Source organism: Gopherus flavomarginatus, chromosome 1 (genome assembly GCF_025201925.1).
Source record: "Gopherus flavomarginatus isolate rGopFla2 chromosome 1, rGopFla2.mat.asm, whole genome shotgun sequence".
In the NCBI taxonomy this organism is placed as follows: Eukaryota; Metazoa; Chordata; order Testudines; family Testudinidae; genus Gopherus; species Gopherus flavomarginatus.
In genome coordinates, this window is record NC_066617.1 from 77,139,072 (window position 1) to 77,160,853 (window position 21,782).

General features: G+C 39.8%; 1 protein-coding gene across 4 annotated transcripts in view; it reads right to left on the reverse strand.

The window, feature by feature from the left end:
* The window catches only part of PPP1R12A (protein phosphatase 1 regulatory subunit 12A), a 232,753-nt gene that overhangs the window by 44,879 nt on the left and 166,092 nt on the right, over positions 1–21,782 (reverse strand). For 3 of the 4 annotated variants that reach the window (XM_050934656.1, XM_050934680.1, XM_050934665.1), the window contains exons 12-17: positions 15,276–15,398; positions 11,581–11,748; positions 10,965–11,141; positions 3,469–3,559; positions 1,086–1,277; positions 718–889 (exon numbers count right to left, since the gene is read on the reverse strand). In XM_050934656.1, coding sequence (XP_050790613.1) covers positions 718–889; positions 1,086–1,277; positions 3,469–3,559; positions 10,965–11,141; positions 11,581–11,748; positions 15,276–15,398 — 923 coding nt within the window. The remainder of the gene's footprint in view (positions 1–717; positions 890–1,085; positions 1,278–3,468; positions 3,560–10,964; positions 11,142–11,580; positions 11,749–15,275; positions 15,399–21,782) is intronic. The other variant, XM_050934674.1, reaches the window with a different exon arrangement.

Sequence of the window (21,782 nt, forward strand, 5' to 3'; positions counted from 1 at the left end):
CTCTGTTTTTGGACAATGTACTGAAATTTTCTGGATTTCATTAAGATTGTGGTATGGATTTCCTTCTTCCTTTAATTTAGTTTCAGTTCAGCATTGGCCTTACTGATAAACTTTCTCACTTTTGAGTTCTGATTTTCCACCTCTCACATGATTCCAGCAAAATAAGCATTATTCACTGTTGCACAAAAAAAATTTACTTCCTTTAATGTATTTTTATCTATTTATTTACTCTTCTATTAATACAACAAATCATTCAGCGCCAACAGGCACTGTAGTAAGCACTACACTATCTTATTGATTTCAGTGCTTCCAGTCCTCACGGTTTTAAAATGAATCTGTTAAAAGATGAACCAAGGATGAGATAGAAACAAAAGAAATAAAACATTCAAGGTGAAAACACCCCTCTGCTTTGATTTTGGTTTCCTTGAACAGCATTCTTTTTCCTCTTACCAAATAACAGAATTGCAACATAGTATTACGGAAATCTGACCCAAATTCAGGACCACTTCACAACAGAAGGAAATAAAGTATTATATATTGGGAGGCACCACTTGAAGACAGTTGCTTCAGAAGATAATGATCCTAGGGAGGAAGCAATGCTTAAAGTGGCGTTAAGAAATCCCTTACCTCATAACACATGCAGTTTAAGACCCTCAGTAGAGACAAAAGATCCTCTAATAAATAAGCAAAGAAAAAAGTCAAAACATATAGTCTTACCTCTCTCATTTTCTTTTGTTCCACTCCTGGGATAAACAGAAGTTATACCTATAAGGCTGTTTGGTCTGTTTACTTGACTTGAAGTAGAAAGAGAACTAGTGGAGGTGGAAAGCGAAGAGGATGATGAAGTAGTTGGAGTTGGAGTTGAAACTGGCCTATAGCGATGATAGGGCTGTTCAGCACAAAAAAGTTAATATTAATTTCCAAAGATTAAAAGAACACAGATAAAAATACCCATCATACAGGATATTAACATAAGATGTTTAAATAAGTAAAGAAAAATTATGCCTACTATAAATTTCAGTACCACCAAACAAAAATTAAGATTTATACCAATTACACCACTTAAAAGGAAAAGTCTGAGATACCTCCTCAAGAGTTCTGGAATATCTTTGTCTAAAGTCATCTTCTTTTGTTTCTGATTCCTTCTTGTCCTCCTGTTTTTCTTTGTCTTGTTTTTCCTTCTCCTCCTTTTCTTCATTCTCTTGTTCTCTGGTTCGTGTAGGACGACTTCTTCCTATAGTTTTTTCAGCTTCCTGAAGATCAGTCAGTGTCACACCCTGTGGAAAAAAACAGAAGCAAAAAGCAACATTTCAACAGGTGTCACTTACAGTTTTTACTATTACTGATGGCCAGTCTATAAACTCCTAAAATAGATTTAACATTTTTAACTCTGGAGTGTTTTTCTTTCATTTTGCAATTAACAAAACTTACTCTTCATTCTGTACCCTCAATACGTGCCTGCTAAACTGTAGATCAACAATGGTTGCTTCTGTGATATGATTTTCAATGGGACATTACACTTCTAAATCATGGTGGCACTTCTGAACATTCCACCCTAGATCTTTTCCACTGTATTATAGTATTTTAGGGAGAAAGTTTATGAAAATACAGCAGTATTCATGTGTTAGACTGCTGAATTTAAGAGGCCTTGAGCCTTCAGACATTCCACTGACTACAGCTAGAGTTGTGGGTACTCAGCACATGTGAAAAAATCATGCCTGCAGCACTTAATGCCCTTACATTTCCTCACAGTGGTTTCTGCTTACCAGAATAGGCTGACATTTATCCTTAAGAATTTTCACGTTACTTTGAAGATCAAATTATCTGAACTGTCTACTGCTATGGAAACAGAACATCTCAAGGAAATACTAGGTATTCTCTTCTTGAGTTTCAGCCAGTGTGATTTACTGAAATTCTGATGATGCCACCTGCGAGGTGGGACTAGGACTAGCATATGTGAGCTAGACCTATTGTGTCCAGCATTGATAGAGACTGTTAACATTTCCCTACAGAAGACATTGTGTCAGCTGTTCTTAAAGAAACTATTGTGTGGCCTCTTTTCTTGAAGCCAGTTCTTGAAAAAGATCATCTTGCTGTCAACTCACTCTCTCTCTTTTCCAGGGAAGGGCATGGACAGGCTTGTGGTAGGGTAGCTCTGATAGTTTCTTCAATTTACAGATTCTCTTGACTTTAGTCAATCTGATTATATGTTTTTAGATTAGAAAGTGCAATGATTATATTATTTGATTATTTCTTCCTAGCCCTGGATTAAGTTAAAGCAACCTTGCTGAATCATTTCAATCTGTCAGCAGACTCTTAACAGGTGGATGAAATCACTTTTTGGTGTTTCTGCCGCTATCTTTTTGAGTGGACTCAAATGGTAATTGTGGACAATTGCTCCTCTGCCTTTAGGGCATTCATGTGGGGGTACCAGAGATGTCTATTTTGTCTTCCTCTTTGTTTTTTGTGTATTTGAGGATACTGGAACAGTTAGTGAGAGGATGTGGGTTGCAACATATTCAATATACTGAGGACTCCCAGATCTCTCTCTTTCACATTTGGTATGGGCTAGTGCATTGGAACACGTGTACTAGGGGCTATATGATTTTTAGGGATTAGAGGAGTTGTAACTGGCTACCACTCAATCCAGATAAGATGATGATATGGTTTGCTGTTGGCTTGGGAGAAATAGCTGAAAGACTGTTTCAGTGCCCGAAATCAGAGTGCGCAACTATTACTTGTAAAAGACACACAAAACTACGGAGTGTTCTTAGATCTTGGGTTAGTCCTAGATGTTCAAAGAGCACTTCTCTCCCTCCCCCCTCTAATCTATATCTAGGCATACTAGCTTGAACCGTTTCTCTTTGATGTGGAACACATCACAGATCCAGGTCTGTCACTTCAATCAAGGGACCATTCAGAAAATGAAGCAAATATAATATGCCAGGCCTGCTTCTTAAATAGAGTTTCAAGCCTGGAGCACCTCACACTGTGTTTCAGACAATGTAATGGCTACCAGTAAGTTTCCTTGTGGAATTCAAAGTGTTGGTTTTAAAGGTCTAAATAGCTTGGGACCCAATTATCCAGGCATGTCATATTGTCATAGCTAAAAACAATAAAGATGTTCAACTGGAGCCATTTTGCTATATAACAGGAAAAGGCTTTCAGGAAGACACTCGTGGAGAAACCTCTGCTTGCTTCCCTCCAGTCTGCAGTCAGGATCTGTTAACCTTAAGGGCACACTGGAAGGCCCATCTTTTCTCCCAAACATTTTGAGAGGAAGAGGTTTAAATTTGGAGAGCTGGTGTTGTTTGCAGTGTGGAATATTTTATCTGCTCGTATGTACTGAGTTTACACTGGGGAGAACAGTCACTGTATTTGAAGTTTTACTGTGAAAATTATGAGGTTATTGCAGTGTTTGGCACCAATTTATTTGATCATAAATGAAAAAAGAACAAAAAACTGTACCTGTGTGGATCTTCTGGACTGTCTTGCTTGCCTGGATCTAGCTTTTCTTTGGGACTCAGACTCTTCATCCCGAACAGGAGTGAGGTATGATCTAAAGAATAAAATTAAAATAATATTCAATAACCACTAATTTTTGCACAATGCATTAAATGATAAATGGACATTTGCAATGTGACATGATTGAAAATCAATGCAATTATTAAAAAAACCAAAACTAAATTCTACATAATGTAACTCGATACATAAATCTGTCTTTGAAAATGCAAGAAATACAGAACTGTATTTTGAATAAATTTTAGCATAATTATAGCCAGTTAAGTGTTATATCAGAATTATGTCACCAAAATGCACTACTGATGTAGACAAATATCTTAACCAGTCAATTTTCTTATTTACAATAAACTCATTTTGCCATTTTCTCTCAACACCACTTTCTTACACTATTTTGGTATTCTACCAGTCTGCTAAAACAAGGGTGGAGTATCTCAGATATATATTCTGTGGGTATGAGTGACTATGAAGCTTTAACGTACATTTTATATGCCTAATGTAAAGAATATGGCTATTACAGGAAAGCCCTACTATGCCATCTATTGTCTCAGAGTATTAAAAAATCCCAGAGTACGTGACTGCTCAGTAAATGAATTTGGAAAACTTTTCAGAAACAAACCATATTTAGCACTGATTAGGTAGCATTGTTACCAAGCAAATTTATTTCATATACAAGTTAGCTATTCCCCTAACTTTAGTCTACTCTGAATATAGCTATAGGTTAGTGAAATATTGTCACTTTTTCAGTATTACAGGTTTGTAGTCATTTTATAAAAGCAAAGATCATACAAACATCTAGAACAACAGCCTCTAAATAACAGATTTTTAGCCATGTTGCCAAGCAAAACAAAACATTAAAATATAACACTTAGCCTCATGACTAATCAACCTCCCCAAAAGTCCATGGCAGTTAAAACTCCAAGTAGTCTTACAAAACATAAGATCTAAAACTAGCACTCCTCTCTAACTCTGGGGGAAAGAGAACAAAGTTTTCTGAATTATTTTCATGAGAGATTGTTTCATATATAAATTTGAGTGCTCTAGCCTAAAGCCATTAAATGAACGTCTGCTTTTGAGGCTTCAACTTTCTCAGATTTGAAGGGCAATCTTGAGCCCAGTGTAAAATGTGTCTATGTGACCAGGGTCTTGTGTGACTTTCACACCCTGCAAAGGAGGACAGGACAATTTGTACAGAAGCAGATCCTCAAATCCCACCCCTTCCTTCCCCTTAGCCTGTACATCTACAGCCCACTGTGTATTACCATACAGGGACCCCTGCACATAGAGGGGACCCAATTTATGGATGCTCCACAGCTACTTTACACTAGCTCTGATTGCATAAAAGAGTTCTAAAGCCATCACAAGTGCCCCAAAAGAATATCTCCTATGTACAGGGAGACTTCTCTGCAGGTATACACTACGCCAACCCCTGACCACATCCATCAGAAGCCCGCGGGGCAGGTGGCTTACTTGGGTGCTCTCACAACCCTGCTATTCCAGCTGCCTTAATAGCCCACAGAATCGGTTGGCTGTTCACCTCAAATTTGTCCAGGCAGCTCAGTACAAATTAATCCGGCCATCAAAGCTGCTCTCACTTGTGGTAGAGGCTGGGCAAAGCCTCCACAATCACAGCACAGGGGAGGTGACAAAATGTGAGAAGCCATTTTCTCCCTGAACTTTTTGAGTCCTCATGCTGAGCTACGTTCTGACACATGGATCAGCTGTGCTCAGGGTTTATGCTCCCTGCATCCCCCTCTCCCACAGGCATCTTCATACCTCCTTTGTGCAGCAGAACAGCATCGGTTCAACTACAAGTGAGGCCTCCTCAGCTGTGGACACAAGATTTGCCCCTTACTGAAATATCTATAAAACTATGATGATCCCATTAAAAATCTTAATGGAACTGCTGATTTTCTATTACAGGATAATAAATCAGTGCTAGACCTATTAATAATCAGTTCTTTGCTGCGTAACACATAGTTATTTAAAAGTATCAAGTATATTTTAGCATCTTTAGAGTAACAAAATTGGAAAAAAAGCTGATAAGCAGCCAAAAATGAAGGCCTTGAAACAAAGTTCTATTCACAAATTATATCTCCTGCATTCCAAGTTTGAGGACAACAAATTGTGCAGCCTTGAACCATTCTGAGTCCCAAAACTGGTCAGTTTATCTATCTTTCACAATGACGACTTACCTACTATCACATTTTCTGATGCTGTATACAAACCGGTTTGTTATGTTTTATTAGCTTTTTTGTAAAGAACATATTTGTTAATGTTGGAAACATTCCTTTACTTTTGGGAGACCGCTCGCTAGAAACATCAAGAACAGCTCTTTAAATTAATAAGATGATGGCCAATTTGAAAATACTAAAATTATTTAACAACGTTTTTGAGAAGATGTTCTATCTTTAAAAAAAAATAATTGCACAAACCAATATTGGATTATCACCCATGTTCTACCTCTACTTTACCAACAGACAGATTAAAAATGAAAAGACAAAATTGCCTTAATATATACAAACATAGCTATTTCTACAAGTGCCCTCCATCCCGCTATGTAACATCTATAAAATACTATCCATAAGAAAGTTCATTTCCCACCCTCCTCTCACCATCCATGTAGTATTTTTGGTAGCTCTTCTCTTTTGCTAGATAGCGAGGCCTAGTCTAGATTAGGAAAAAAGGTTTTTGTTTTTTAAAAGCTGGGCTAGCTAACATGTTTGAAAATATCACTTACCACCTAAACTTTGCCTTCATCAGGAAAACCACATATTTTTAGCTTATTAGGTAATAAACATGTTAAAATGCTAATGTAGAAGGGACCAACCTCTGCTGGCAGCCCTGGGGGTGGGGCCACTACTTTGCCACCTCTTCCCCACCCCCATCAGCACCCAGGAGGCTGTGGCCGCATGAAAATTCCCCGGGGTTTACCTTGGCTCGCTAACGCATGCTGAAACACAAACTGCCATGTCTACCCTAGGATTTTAAGATGTTAATTATCATTTTTAAACACACCCACACACGCATGCGTATGTTTTTTATATCACCTTAAAAATTGTCTTAGCTGGCCAGGCTCTACTCTGGGCTTCCTCTGATTAGATCAATGAGCTAACAAGATTTTAAAGGTGTTAAACTGCTTCTCCACCAGATGCTAAGTAGTGTTTCAAATTGTGGACTGGTTTACACTAGAAAATTTGATCAACCCAGCTACATTGCTCTGGTGTGTGAAAACTCCACAACCTTGAGCAATGTAATTAAGCCAACTTAAGTCTCTGCGTAGACAGTGCTAGGTCAATAGAAGAATTCTTTCGTTGACCTAGATACGATCTCTCGGAAAGGTGGACTACCTATGCCAACAGAAGAACCCTTCCCATAAGCATAGGTAGTGTCTATGCTGAAGTGCTACAGTGGCACAGCTACAGTTGTGCCTCTGTAGCATTTCAAGTGCAGTCAAGCCTCATGTTAGCAACCCTGAATTAGCGATGCACGAGTGCTAATGTTCATCGAATTATGCACCAGGACCCTCAAAGTCTTTTGCAGTCACTACTTCCCAAGACAGAGTACTCCATCCTGTAAGTATGGCCTACACTCTTTATTCTTAGATTTATGACTTTACTGAAATGCACAGTTTGCCTATGACCAGCTTACCAAGCAATCCAGATATCTCTGTACAAGTGACCTGTCCTTTTCATTATTTACCACTTCTCCAATCTGTCTCATCTGCAAACTTTATCAGTTATGATACTACGTTTTCTTTATTGATGAAAATGTTAAATAGTGTTGGGCTATGAATGGATCCTTGTGGAATCTCTCTAGAAAAACACCATTTGATTCCCCTTGTACAATTATATTTTGAGATTTAACAGTTAGCCTATTTTTAATTCATTTAATATGTGCCATGTTGATTTTGCATCTTTCTAATTTCTTAATCAAAACATCATGCGGTTCCAAGTAAAATGCCCTACAGAAGGCTAAGTGTACTATATCAACCAAATTTGTATTCTCATAAAAAGAGTGATATGGAGTTTGACTTCCATAAACCCACGTGGACAGGCATTAATTACATTACCATCCTCTAACTCTTTAAGTTCCATATCAGCCGTCCATTATTTAGCCTAGAAGAGATGTCAGACTGGCAGGCTTATAATTACTCAGGTTATCCTGTTTACTCTGTTATAATATCGGTAAAAGATTAGCTTTCTTCTGGTCCTCTGGAACTTCCCCAGTATTGCAAAAGTTACTGAAAGTCAACATTAACAGTCCAGAGAGCTCGCTGAACTACTCTTTTAGAACGCTTGGAAGCAAGTCATCCTATGTGCTGATTTAAAAATATCTAACTTTGCTAGCTTCTGTTTAACATCTTCCTAAGTTACTGTTGGAATGGAAAGTATTTCATCATGATATAAATACCGATCAAAAATATCTATTGAACATTTCTGACTTTTATTACTGACAATTCTACCATTTCCATCTAGTAAAGTATTACTTTAGGATTGTTTTTTTCCTAATATAACTGAATAACTCCTTACTGTCCTGAACTCTGCTAGCCATAAATTAATTTGTGTCCTTTTTGCTTTCCTTATCTATTTTCGAAAATTCCTTGTTTCCTGTTCACATTAATTGCTCCCAGCTTTTCCTTCCTTCCACTCTACTCACTCTCTCACACACATAAGATATCTTCTTTCAGATCTCATTTCCAAATTAGGTTAGTGTTATGTTGTGACTGTTTTTGTTTTGAAACAAGGGTAGCCTTCTTTCACAATTGTGGATTTTTGGTCATCTAGTAAAATGTTCTCAAACAACTGCCAGTTATCATTGACTTTTTCTGTTTAAATTATCTCTCAGCTGTTCTGACTCAACTGTTTTTAGATTTGTGAAATTGCTCTTTTAAGGCACCATGTACATATATATTACTGGTTTGGACCTGAATCTCTTTGCACATCACAAACAATCGAACTATCATCATTTTGCACCTTCGTTTAGTCACTTTGAATGTGGTTTAAACTAAACCAGAAAAAAGATACTCTTACACTTGATCAGGAGTGTTCAGATAGGGAGTTACACTGGTATAATTATACTGGTGTAACTTTCCAGGTAGATAAACCTCTAGTCTAGACAAAGCCTAGAGCCTACAATTACTATACTAGTATTTGTTACTGCTAATATACCTATAATGCGGAAAAGCTCCCATACCACTAGAATCCTTTTTATAGGCTTATAATTCTTTTTGCAAAAATGTGTGACAGATTAAAATTGCATACAGTTTTATCTGATAGAGTATTTTTGTCCCACTCTTCCCTACTTTGTTCCCAATTTTTTTTTTAAATTAGTTACAGATGAACACTTTCAGTACTTCAACTTGCCCCAAAATGCACGGTTTGTTTAGACACTAGAATGGCTTTGAATGGGTTTACTTTTCAAGTAAGATTTTGAAGACATTTTGTGTATTAATATGGACTAAGTCACTATATTTTTTTTAATATTTAGCAAGCTATGCACTACACATACAATCAACGCTTTTCATTTAAAAAAGTTTTACATTGCACCAAAATCTTTTGGCCAGTATATAATTAAAAATCAAGGAAATTCAGTCCACTTGCAGAAATCTAACAGTGGATATTGTGATCTTATGTAATATATGTGCAATACCTAGACACACTAGTAAGTAGTGAATGACAGAGTGACAACCTTAACTCTGAATTTCCTTGTTTTTTTCAGTCCGTAACAGACTTTCAGTGGTTACAGTAACAGTTTAAAATTCAAATGTTTCTAATAGGTTTTCTTCACTGGGAGTGATATTTCCACTAATTTTACATTGCTTGCATTTATTTATATCAATTTTATGTGACAGAGACTTTGCCTGCAGCAACCATGCTACTTTATGAAAAATACATATGCGAAGTAGTATTTACTACCAAAATGGCTCCTGAGCCACATCATTCCCCAGATGCCTCCAATGTCGAAGTGGGGAAAACAGATTAAAAAATGTCCCAAGTAAGTTTAAATCACAAAATTAGCATGTCTGTCATGTGGAATCTTTTGGTGTAGTAAACCAGAAGATTCTAGGTTTCTCCTACCAGTTTCCCACCTGTTGTGAATGTTAAACATCAATTACATTACATTTGCAACTAGAGAGCTTGATTTCTGAATTTCCCTAGACCTTTTATTTTCCAAAGAGAAAGTAGTATGTGATTACATATTGAAGATAAAGACTTAGGGCTTGTCTACACTACAGGTTAGACCAGTACACTTTATGTTGCTCACGGGTGTGAATAAACCATCCCCCGAGCAACATACGTTACACTAACCTAAGCACCAGTGTAGACAGTGCTATGTCAGTAGGAGAGCTTCTCCTGCCAAAATAGCTATTGTTTCTTGAAGAGGTGGTTTTATTATGCCAACAGGAGAACCCTCTCCTGTCAACAGCCAGCATCTTCACCAGATGTGCTACAGCAGTGCAACTACATGAGTGCGGCTGTAGTGCTTCTAGTGTAGACTAGCCCTCAAGGTATTTCTATGCAGCCTACAGCAACAAGCCTCCCAGCCCAGGTCAACAAACTTGGGCTCGCAAGCTCATGCTACCATGCTAAAAATACAAATGTAGACAGTGAAGCTTAGGATACAGCTTGGATTCTGAAACCTAGAGACGGGTGTGGACTTCAGAGCCCAAGCTGCAATTTTAAAGCACTGTCTAACACAGCTATTTTTAGCACAGTACTGCAAGCCCAACTTTGTTGATCTGGGCTGGTAGGCTCGATTCTGCGTGAGCTATTGAACCAAACATTCTTTGTGATGTCTATGTTCTGTATCTCTATGCGATCAGACATACACACTAACAACTGAAATAAATACTACACAATGCCGCCTTATTTCATTGTATGATTATTGAGACACTTCTATATTTATATTAGTAAGGGTAATTACTTACTACAAAGTTCATTGTGCTACTTTAACCACTTCAGTTGTCAACCAGTTTCTTCCCTCCCTACTCTCCCTTTAGAAATCTTTCCACAGTGTTAGTATAGGTATTTTTTGTTGTTTTTTTTTTTAGGTGAACCGTTTGAACAGAAATATAAACCTGCAAATAACCTATGTAGTAGTATCTGTGCTACCAAAAATCTACATTATAATTCAAGGGTAAAACAAAATAGAAGCAACATGAAAGAGCATAACTCACAATGTTATCTTTAGTTTAAGATATTTTGTGAAATTCTTTGGATGTTTCTCTCAAAACAGTTTTTGGAAGGTTAATGAAATCTATCATGTTGGTAGCTGTTTCAGTACAGTTAGTAAACAGACAAGTATTGCTTCAGTTAGTAAACAGACAAGTATTGCTTCACTCGCTGTACTAGCTGATTTACAATTAACTACTGCACTTTTTTAAAAATAAGAAAACGATCATTTTGTGTAACAGCACCATTACTCGCAGGACCTTTACACACCTCCGTCTCTCCCTGACCTCTGACGTTGAGGACACAGTGCCAGAAGTAGTTGTAGTCATGGTTGTGGTAGTAGCTGTAGCATTTACAACAGATGGCGCAACAGGAACGGTCACTGCTGTAGGAACATTGTCCTTTTCTTTCTCAGTACTATCCTCAGCCCACAAACGATTTGAGGTACTATCGCATCACAAGCAGCAACACAAAAAAAGAGAAAAGGAAATGCTAAACAATGAAAGCACTTTACTAAACAGCTGATAACATGTAAGTTGAGGGATGGATTTTTTTAAAAGAACAAATGGAGAAATGTCTCTGCTATGAAATATGAAGCTCACCTGGAGCCATTAAATTAGATAAATTCAAAGTTAAACAGTTGACACTTCTTGAACTTTATTATTCTTTACTCTTCTAGCACTCAATTTATTCTTTTACAGACATGCATAGCTGCCACTTAATAGCGAAAGCCATCCACAATTATTTTTGAGCCAAATTGTATATGCTTAAACAAATTTAACAGGAAAATGAAAAAATCCAGAGCCCCATGACCTACTAAACAAAAAAAGCATGCACATACATAAGCACACAGTCGATCTGACACAAACTGTGTTGATGCCCTTACCTGCTTTGTACACCTGCTGAAGTAGAACCCGTTGTAATCTTTGTAGTAGTGTTTGTGCTGGAAAGCAGGCTTTTCTGAAGACCAGCTGAAGAGGTAACTGTTGGTGCTGACGTAGTACTTGGAACATGAGAACTAATCAAGTCATCTTGTCTTCTACCAAAGGAGCCACTGAGGGGGAGAGGCATTTATATAGGATGTGTTTGTATCATTTATATTTGCATATAAAGACATCATAAAGCTACAAAGTGACTAATTAAAACATAAGACCTCATCTCACACACATTTCTGGGGCAAAAGAAACATTTTCAAATTGGATTTGCATTCCTATTTCCCTTGACTCAGCCCCTCTTTCAGTCTCCAATGCTGTAATCTGAGAGTCACCCTTAATCCTGGACTTTTCTTCTGCTACTCAGGCAGATTTGGAGACAGAATATCACCATCCTGTAGGCTCACATATATGTAGTTGTGTTTCAACTGCCTCTGCCAAAGTCCCCATCATTATCTTCATTGCCTCATTCTTCGACTATTGCGTCACTCATCTCAATGGATTCTCCAATATCCATACACACAGATGCCAGCAATATTCTCAGTTATTCATATCTGCTGCCTCTCTTTTCAAGCTCTCTGTGGATCTGCTCCATCGTAGCTCAGAAATATTATGCCACTTTATTTCTAACACTCCCCCTTTCATCTCGATATTTCAAGGTGTAGAGAGGAAAAGGAGGTTGGAGGAAAGAAAAGAACACAAAGGTTCCCACACAATGTCCCTGAACCTCTCATTCTGCATAGCAGAGTTGAAAGCACTGTGATCAGATATGCTTTTTCTGTGCCTGAACTTAGTAGCTCGATAGCCTCTCAGGCTCTATAGACTGTCACACTACTGCAAAACAGTAGTATGAGTACTGTCAGTTTGCCATCACTACTCTGGATTTTTTATTCTTCTACGGCTGTTAAATTTCCATACAAAGAAACCTATGATAAAAGAACATAAAAGTTGTACATTAAGAATGCAGGAATTACCAACTTAAAGTTGCATGCAGAATCTGAACTCTACCCCTTGTGCAGATGGAATACAATACAGCCTTCAGCTGCATGATCTCATGCCATTTCTCAAGCAATAGCAATATAGGTGTCACATTCTGATTTGTTTACTGGCCCCTTTGGGCTGCCTGAATTACACAAAAGGGGCCAGAAAGCAGCTGGAGCTGCCCATCTTAGAATGCTGCAAGTGTGGGGAGCTCTCAAATGGTACCAAGCTGGCACACTAAGCCCCCATTCAGTCCTGGTGTGGGAACCCTGTGGGATCACAGCAGGAAGGCAGAAGCTGGAGCAGCAACCAGGCTGTTTTAAATTATGTTGAGCCTCAAAGCAAGCAGACCCTCCCTGAGATTCAGTGAGCTGTAACCATAACCAGCTCCTTCAGAGAGCCCACTGCAGCTCTGAAACATGTCACTGCAGCTCTGTGCTGCAGAGAATCTAAGCCACATTACAGAAGCTTTTTCAACAACTTAAAATATACATGTGCAGCATCATGCTGTATTCTATGTTTGCCAGAGAATCAGTCTATTATTTCTATCCTTTCCCTTCAGCCCTTCTTCCACTGGAACATTTGCTCCATCTTTTATTTTTTTTTAAGCCAGTAACAGTATCAAAATATGCATACAATGAATTTAAGCAAGCACATAATATTATTGTAACCCTTATTCACCATCCCTACCCCCCAACTGTTTGCTACTCCAACTAGTTGTACTATGTTTAAAATTAAATTAACAGGAGTACTTGTACCTTAGAGTCTAACAAATTTGTTAGGCTCTAAGGTGCCACAAGTACTGCTGTTCTTTTCGTGGATACAGACTAACACGGCTGCTACTCTGAAACCTAAAATTAAATTGTAAGTGTTCTTGGGTGAGAAACTGTCTTTTTTACTCTCTAATGAGTTTACTATACTTTAGGCACTGGACAGATTAATGAATACTAGTACTAGTAATATATAGTTAGCCACTTTTAAATATACTACAGTTAACTGTAGTAGTGAACAAACTGAAAATTTGCTGGTGTAGCTGTAATAGGACACTTAAGTCTGAAGTTAAATAAGATTCACAGTTACCTGTCTTACCACTGAATTGCACCGAAGGAAGGCTGAGCTGCTACATTAATAAAGTATGCCTAAAAGAGATGGCAACTAAACATTTAAGTATTCAATGATGTACCAGACTGGGTAAAATTTTCAAGAGGAGGTCAAGTTTGGTTTTCAAAAGTGAATTAGGCTCCTTGGAGCCTAAGCCTCGCTGAAAGTCAATGACGCTTAAACGATTGTTGAAAACAGGACTTGGGATAACATTTTCAAAAGCATCTGTGATAATAAAAACAGTGCAAGTAAAAAAAGAATGAAAAGATATTAGAAAGTGCTACATGAATAGGTTAGATACAGAAAAAATTGATTGCATATGAGAAATAGCATTAAAACTATATAATAATGCATATACACAAAGGTTTCTCCTACAACCCTAACTTTGACATTTTCCAACTGCTAAGATTATGCAGCCTTTGTCTTAAATTCCATTTAAGAAAATTAAAGGTTTTTCTTTTCTTTTAAAGAAAAACCATGGAAGATATACTCTATAATATAGAACAATTCAGCAACAATACTGGAACCACTGATCTGCATCTTAGTGACAAAGAAAAAGGCTCTGAAGGAGTACACCTCACCATCTTTTGCACTATTAGCATGCTCCAACGTGCAGTAAGTTATCCATACATCCATAGGCAGCACAGCCTTTTTTAATTTATAAACTTCATAAGCTTATGGCCCAATCATACAAACACTTACCGACGTGAGTAACTTTACTCACATGAGTAGTCCCATCAGTGGAATTACTCAACTGAATAAAGTTATTCACGTGTATGTTTGCAGGACTTGGCCCTTTGCGAGAAAACTCTCTTCAATGTATACTGTAAATGCACAGAGAGTTGTTTCAATAGAGTCAAATTTCATTCCAGAGTAGGCGTATGTCTATATTCTATGAAGACTGCAGCCATGCCTAATTTTAAAATAGTTCCATCCCTAGGAATACTGGCACAAGAACTTTGTCCAAAAAATAAAATAAAATAAAATAAAATCACAATTTTTCTACCCCACTATCCTCAAACTTACAAGAAGAGGCTGAACCATTTTATTCAAATATTTAAAAAATAGTGACCTACTATTTGGAAAATTAGTTACCAAATCTGGGAAATTTCAAACCTAATTCCAGGTACCTAGGAAAGACTGAAAAAAAGGATGGCAGAATGGAAATAATGCAACTTTAAATATAGTGGTTACTGTTATTCCTACTTCACAAGCAGAACTCTAAGCTGGTTTGTAAAATCATATTTAGAAAAAATCATGGTTTGTGAAACAAGTCATTGTTTTTTTCTGGGGGGAGAAGGGTGTGTGTTTTAAAGAATCAATGTATACCACAAGGATTTTAACTTCTCTTCCTTTGGGAGTCTCTCTTGGCATTACTTTGGAATTAATTTTTGTTTTATGATTTAAAAAAAAAAAAGAGTGACATCTTTACGGTGGCAATGTTTAATTGAAAACTGTCCTTGTAGGGTAAAAAATGCATTAATCATTTAATAATTTTTCTTAAACACAAGCTAACAATTTGTTCACTTATTTTGCTGAAAGCAATACACATGGTCACAGCCCTTACCTTTTCTGATAACTTGTATTTAGTGATGTAGGTCCTTCATTCAAGGTGTTTTTCTTGACATCTTCCTCCCATTTTCTTCTTGTGTAAGAACCACTACTACGTATTGAGCTAGCAGATGAATCCCTGTAAAAAGATTGTATTTGTGCAAGGCTTGTATTAGTGATAGTTTTGTTTGTTTGTTTAAAGAGGATTGCAGAAGAGGAAAAATACAGGATTGGGACTTGAGAAAGTAAGAATACCTGTGCAGACAGCAATAAAATTACCCTTTAGTTAGCAAATTTCAAAGCTCCTATAGATAAACCATTATATCTAGACATGTTAATACTGATAGACATATAAAAGAAAACACGTGGATGAAAAGAGGCTATGGTAGAGAAGGGAAACCAGAAATATCAAATTAACAGTCATACTTTACATGTTGACATCATTGGTTTTTTCTTCTTATGACAGGGCCGAGAGTGTCCCACAATGCTACTGGGACACCATAATGCAGTCAAGGGAAAACTACTTACCTGTAATTTTGCTTCTTCAAAGCCAGTCTCCCAGGATTTCTCATTTTTTGGAGTATCTCTCCTAAGTTCAAAAGCTGTTTTGCCTTTTAGTCATTGGTAATGTGGGCAAGCGGGCGATATGGCCTACGATGTCCACCATCCAGTGAACTGCCATGTGACATTACCTATCACTACCTAAGTCCCTAGGAATTTCCAGCCAAATCTTGCAGTACATAGGAAGCACAAGCTCCCCCAAAACAAGTCAATTAGAAACCTGACCATGAAAATTAACAAATCAGTTTGTTTTTATGTTTAAAAACTTAAGAATTGAATAAAAGTCCAGGGAAAAGAAAAGAACTGACTGGTAAAAGGGCATCAGTAAGGTCTCATGTACTAGCTAGCCTTCACTTCCTCAGAGTCGAAAGCTCTTGAATTAAAGGAATTCCGCCCTGTCTTCTACTGGAAGCCTGAGACCTAAGAGTGAAAATCCTGTGCAAGAAGTTTCTTTACATTTTTTTTTTCCATTTTGATGGAGAGAAGGCAGTGATGCAAGTGTGGGCTATGATATCATGAACACAGTAAAAGGAATTGGCTGGAGGATAGGGGGTTTGAAAACTATGATTTATCACTTTGTACAGTGTAATTTTGGCATTCTCTCCAAAAAGAAAAGATACCCAATCAGAGATCCTTCTAAGCTGCTATATTCTCAAAACTGTTAAGACTTTTGCAGGGCAGTTTACAAGGATCTCTGGTTAATCTACTGATCTGTAAGGGTACCTCTACACTACCCGCCGGACCGGCGGGTAGCGATCGATCTATCTGGGATCAATTTATCATGTGTAGTGTAGACGTGATAAATCGATCCCCAATCGCTCTTCCGTCGACTACCGAACTCCTGTAGTGCGAGATGCAGAAGCAAAGTTGATCCAGTGCTGTGAGGACGCGAAGTAAGTAATTTTAATTCGATCTAAGATATGTCGACTTCAGCTACGCTAGTCTCGTAGCTGAAGTTGCATATCTTAGATCGATCCTCACTCAGTGTAGACCAGGCCTAAGAGACTAGATGAGCAACCAGTCTTCTCACTTCAATCCTCCACTCCAACAGGTCTACACCAGAACTTTTACTTTTCTCACTTCATGTATGATTTTCTAGACAAGAGCAAAGCTCACAGAGAGAGAGAGAAGTGAAAAAAGAGTCTAAGGCTTTAAACAGCTATTGTGTAAGATCTATTGGCTCCCATGGGTCTAACTGCAGGCAAGGAAATCCAACAAGTGTAAGTGTAAGTTCCTTCTTGCTGGCTACTCCGACAGAGGGGAGGGTGGGAATGGAATAGACATGAGCAACACATCTCGAAGAACAACAACAGTTACAGAAAGGTGAGTAACCGTTTTTTCTTCTTTGAGTGATTGCTCTTATCAATTCCAGTTAGATGACTCCCAAGCCTTACCTCGGAGGTGGGGTCAGAGTCAAGGAACCGCAGATTGGAGGATAGCTCTGCCAAAGGCTGCATCATCCCGAGAGTGCTGGACGATGGCATAGTGGAACATGAAGGTGTGAGCCGAGGCCCACATGGCAGCCCTGCATATTTCCTGGAGAAGAATGTGTGCCAGGAAGGCAGCTGATGATGCCTGAGCTCTCGCTGAGTGAGCCATAACAGCAGGCGGAGGGACATTTGCCAGATGATAGCAAGCATGAATGCACCCAGTGATCCACAAAGATATTCGTTGAGAGGAAACCGAGGCACCTTTCATCCACTCCACAAAGGCGACAAACAACTGGATTGTTTTACAAAAAGGCTTTGTTGGGTCTATATAGAAGGCGAGTGCCCTTCTAACGTCAAGAGAATGGAGACGTTGTTCATGAAGGTCAGCATGCGGTTTTGGGTAGAAAACCGGTAGGAAGATATCCTGGCTCACATAGAAGAGGGACACCATTTTTGGTAAGAAGGCTGGGGGAGGTCTTAGTTGAACTTTATCTTTATGAAAGGTGTTATAGGGTGGCTCACACATGAGAGCCCGTAGTTTGGACATTCGACGTGCAGAAGTGATGGCCACTAGGAAGGCAACCTTCCAGAAGAGATAGAGAAGCGAGCAGGACGCCAGAGACTTAAAAGGAGGGCCCAGAAGGCAAGAGAGGACCAAGTTAAAGGTTCCATGCAGGCACAGGTGGCTTCATTGGAGGACGGATTTTCTCCAGGCCTTTGAGGAAACGCCGCACGATTGGGTGTGCAAACATGAAGCGCCCGGCCGCGCCTGAGTGAAACATAGAGATGGAAGTGAGGTGGACCTTAAGGGATTCAAAGGCTATGTGCTGGTCCTTTAGGAACATCAAGTAGTCCAAGATGCATGGAATTGGAGCCTGAAGCGGGGGCACCTGCCGCTGAGCGCACCAGCTAGAAAATCTTTTCCACTTGGCTTCAGAGGTAAGCCTGGTTGACGGCTTGCAACTTTCGAGAAGCACCCGCCTTAACAAGTCTGAACAGGTGCGTTTAGCCTGGTTTAGCCACGGATCCTCAAGGCCGTGAAGTGCAGCGACTGAAGGATGGGGTGCAGAAGACGACTGTGGTTCTGAGAGATGAGGTCGGTGTTGAGAGGGAGACTCAGGGAAGCCTGGATTGACAGGTCCAGCAGGATCGGGTACCAACACTGACATGGCCAGGCAGGGACTACCAGAATGACATCTGCCTTGTCCCGGTGGACCTTGAGGAGCACCCTGTGTACCAATGGGAACGGAGGGAAGGCATAAAGCAACTGACTCGACCATGTGATCTGGAAGGCGTCTGCTATCGAGCCCGGACTGTAGCCCCGGAAGGAACAGAAGGCTGGGCACTTCCTGTTGGATCGCAAAGCGAACAAGTCAACTCGGGGAAACCCCCAGGTGTTGAAAATGGAATGAATGATATCCAGACTTATCAATCACCCATGAGTAAGAAAACGCCTGCTCCAGCTGTCCGCCAGAACGTTCTGGACACCTGGCAGGTACATGTGGGCTAAGCAGAAGTCCCACAGAAGGAGGGCTTCTTGGCAGAGTGGCAATGACCAGGCTCTGCCTTGCTTGTTCAGGTAGGACAGGGGTCTCAAACTCAAATGACCATGAGGGCCACATGAGGACTAGTGCATTGGCCCAAGGGCCGCATCACTGACACCCCCACTTGCTGCCCCTGGCCCTGCCCCCACTCCATCCCTTCCATGAGGCCCCACCCCTGCCCCTTCTCTTCTCCACCTCCTCCCCTGAGAGCATAGCTCCCTGCTCCTCCCCACTTCCTGCTGGAAAGTGCTAAAGCATGACCAACAGCTGTTTGGAGGCTTGGCGGTGAGAAGCGCCTGGAAGTAGGCAGAAAAAAAAAGAAGAGTAATCTAGTAGTATAGTATTAAAATATACTATGCTATTAAAAGTCAATTTATTAACTTTTTTATTAACTTCTTTAGCTGTAATGTGAAAAGTCAGCGCTAATTTTGACAGTCATTTCATTTTTGGCCACTTAGTTGGCAGCGTTTTGCATCAACCAGAGCATCAATATTAGGTTTGATATCCTGAGACAAAAGCAATTTCAGTGTTGCTTTCAAATGTTGATCAGTGAGCCTTGACCTTAACACAGATTTGTTAATCTTCATGGAAGAGAAAAACTGTTCACATATATATGTACTTCCAAACATTGCCATTATCCTTGCAGAAGCAGAGAACAACATGGGAAATCTTTTCGTGGAAGATACCTGCAGAATTCTGGAATTCCAACATCTGTATACTTCTGCTTCAAAACGGTGTGACACTGAAGCTCCACTAACTCCATCTGCATTTTCTCTGCAACATAGTCAGTTTCAACAGCAAATGGTGTGAAAAAAAGTTGAAAATGTGGTTCAAGTGCCTTGAAATCTTTAAACCACACATCGAACTGTTTGTGTAAGTTAGAAATGATCTCTACATATTCTTTCAAGGATTTGGGTTCAACTTTTCCTAAGGAATTCAGAGTCGAGAAATGAACCAAATTGCCAGCAGTCAGCTGTTTCCCTCATAAAGTAAGCTTGACTTTGAATAACTTAACACTGTCATACATCTGTGTTATCACCTGTTTTCTACCCTGAAGTTTCAAGTTCAGGGCATTCAGGTGATCAGTTACATCTGTTAGAAAAGCAAGGTTGCAGATAAAAGTGGAATCAGCAAGCTGTGAAACCTCCTTGTTTTTTGTTTTCATGAAGGAGTCAATCTCCTCTCTAAGTGCAAAAAAAAACCTTCAAAACATTTCACGACTCAGCCATCTAACCTGAGTGTGATACAGAAGTTCCCCATATTCGCTGTCCATACTTGCTAGAAAAGAAGTGAACTGTCTGTGATTCAGCCCTCGTGCATGTATAAAATTAAGGGTTTTAACTACTACATCTATAACTTCCTTCATTTGTAGACTTTTGCTACACAGAGCTTCTTGGTGCAAAATATGTATACCGGTGAAGCTAATTTCTGGTATATGGAGGCTGTTGAGTTTGGTCTTCAATAATCCAACACACCAATGTTTTCAAGGCACATTGATGGCGTACCGTCCATAGCCAAAGATACGAGTTTGTTCCATGTCAGCGCAGCTTTTTCAATGCACTCTTCCAGTCCTTGAAATATGTCATGTCCCGTTGTGGTACCCTTCAGTGGCATTAAGTCTAGCAATTCTTCAGTTATATTCAAATTGCAATCCACACCTCTAATGAACACAGCACACTGTGCAGTATCTGATACATCTGTACTCTCATCAACAGCAATTGAAAATGCTTCAAAGTCTTTTGCCATTTGAATCAATTGTTTTTGCACATTATCAGCTAAATCCGTTATCCTGCAGGCAACTGTACTGTCAGACAAGCTTATGCCTTCAAAAACTTTCTTCCTATCAGGACATAAAATTTCACTGGCCTTCAGAAGACATTCTTTCACGAATAAGCCTTCTGCAAAAGGTCACTATGTTTTAGCTATCATTTCACAAAACTTGCTCTTACCGAATCTTTGCTAGAATTGTTAATCCCCAAAAAGAAATTCCTTTGCTTGGCAAATGCTGCTTTAAGTTGCTGAACTTTTTCCTCTCGGATTTTTCCAGTGAATGCATCATATTTTTCACGGTGCATCGTGTGGTAGTGCCAAGACATGTTATACTCCTTGGGAACAGCAATCATTTGCTGAGAAATAAGGCGTTGAATTTTATCTTTTACCTTGGTGAAAAAATATAAATTCTCCCATTTGTCTTGAAAAACTCTTTTCTTCCATGAGTGTACTTTTTTTCGACAAAGTAATTTCCAAGCCGTTTTAATAAAATATATACACTCAATAAAGCCACCCCCCCCCCACTGCACTGGGCTGCATCACCACTCCACTCCTGCTCTGCCTCTTCCAGGGGTAGCAGGTTTGTAGAAATTTTGGTGGTGCTCAGAACCTGCCCTCTCACAAACTCTGCCCCCTACCTGCCTACGGCTCTGGGAGGAAGTTTGGGTGGGGGAGGGGGGTCTGGGGTGCAGACCCTGGGATGGAGATGGGGGGCTGGGTGCAGGCTCCGGGATGGAGTTTGGGGACAGGAGGGGTGCAGGGATGAGTGTTGTGGGGCTGGGGATGAGGGGTTTGGGGCATTGGAGAGGTTCGGGGTATTGGAGAGGCTCGGGGTATTGGAGGGGCTCAAGACTAGGATAGGGTAAAGGCAACCTGCCCTGGCCCTAGTGGAGGGGAGGGGGGCGGGGGCGGCACTAGGACTCTGCAGCAGCAGGTGATGCCGGAAGCCAGCAGAGCTGAGCAGAGTCAGCATGAGCTGCAAGCTCCTACCGGGGCAGTGAGGGGGCAAGCAAGCAGGGGCCAGAGGAGAGACCCGGCCCCAAACATTGAGGAGCAGTGTGCAGGGAGCTTAGCTGCCATATAAAATAACTCGGGGGGGGGGGGGGAAGGAGGGCAGCAGAGGGGCATTTGGCAGCGACAGGAAATAAGGGAGGGTGGGTGCCGGGAGCTTGGCAGGCTGCAGGGAAGAGCTCTGCGGGCGTATTTGAGACCCCTGAG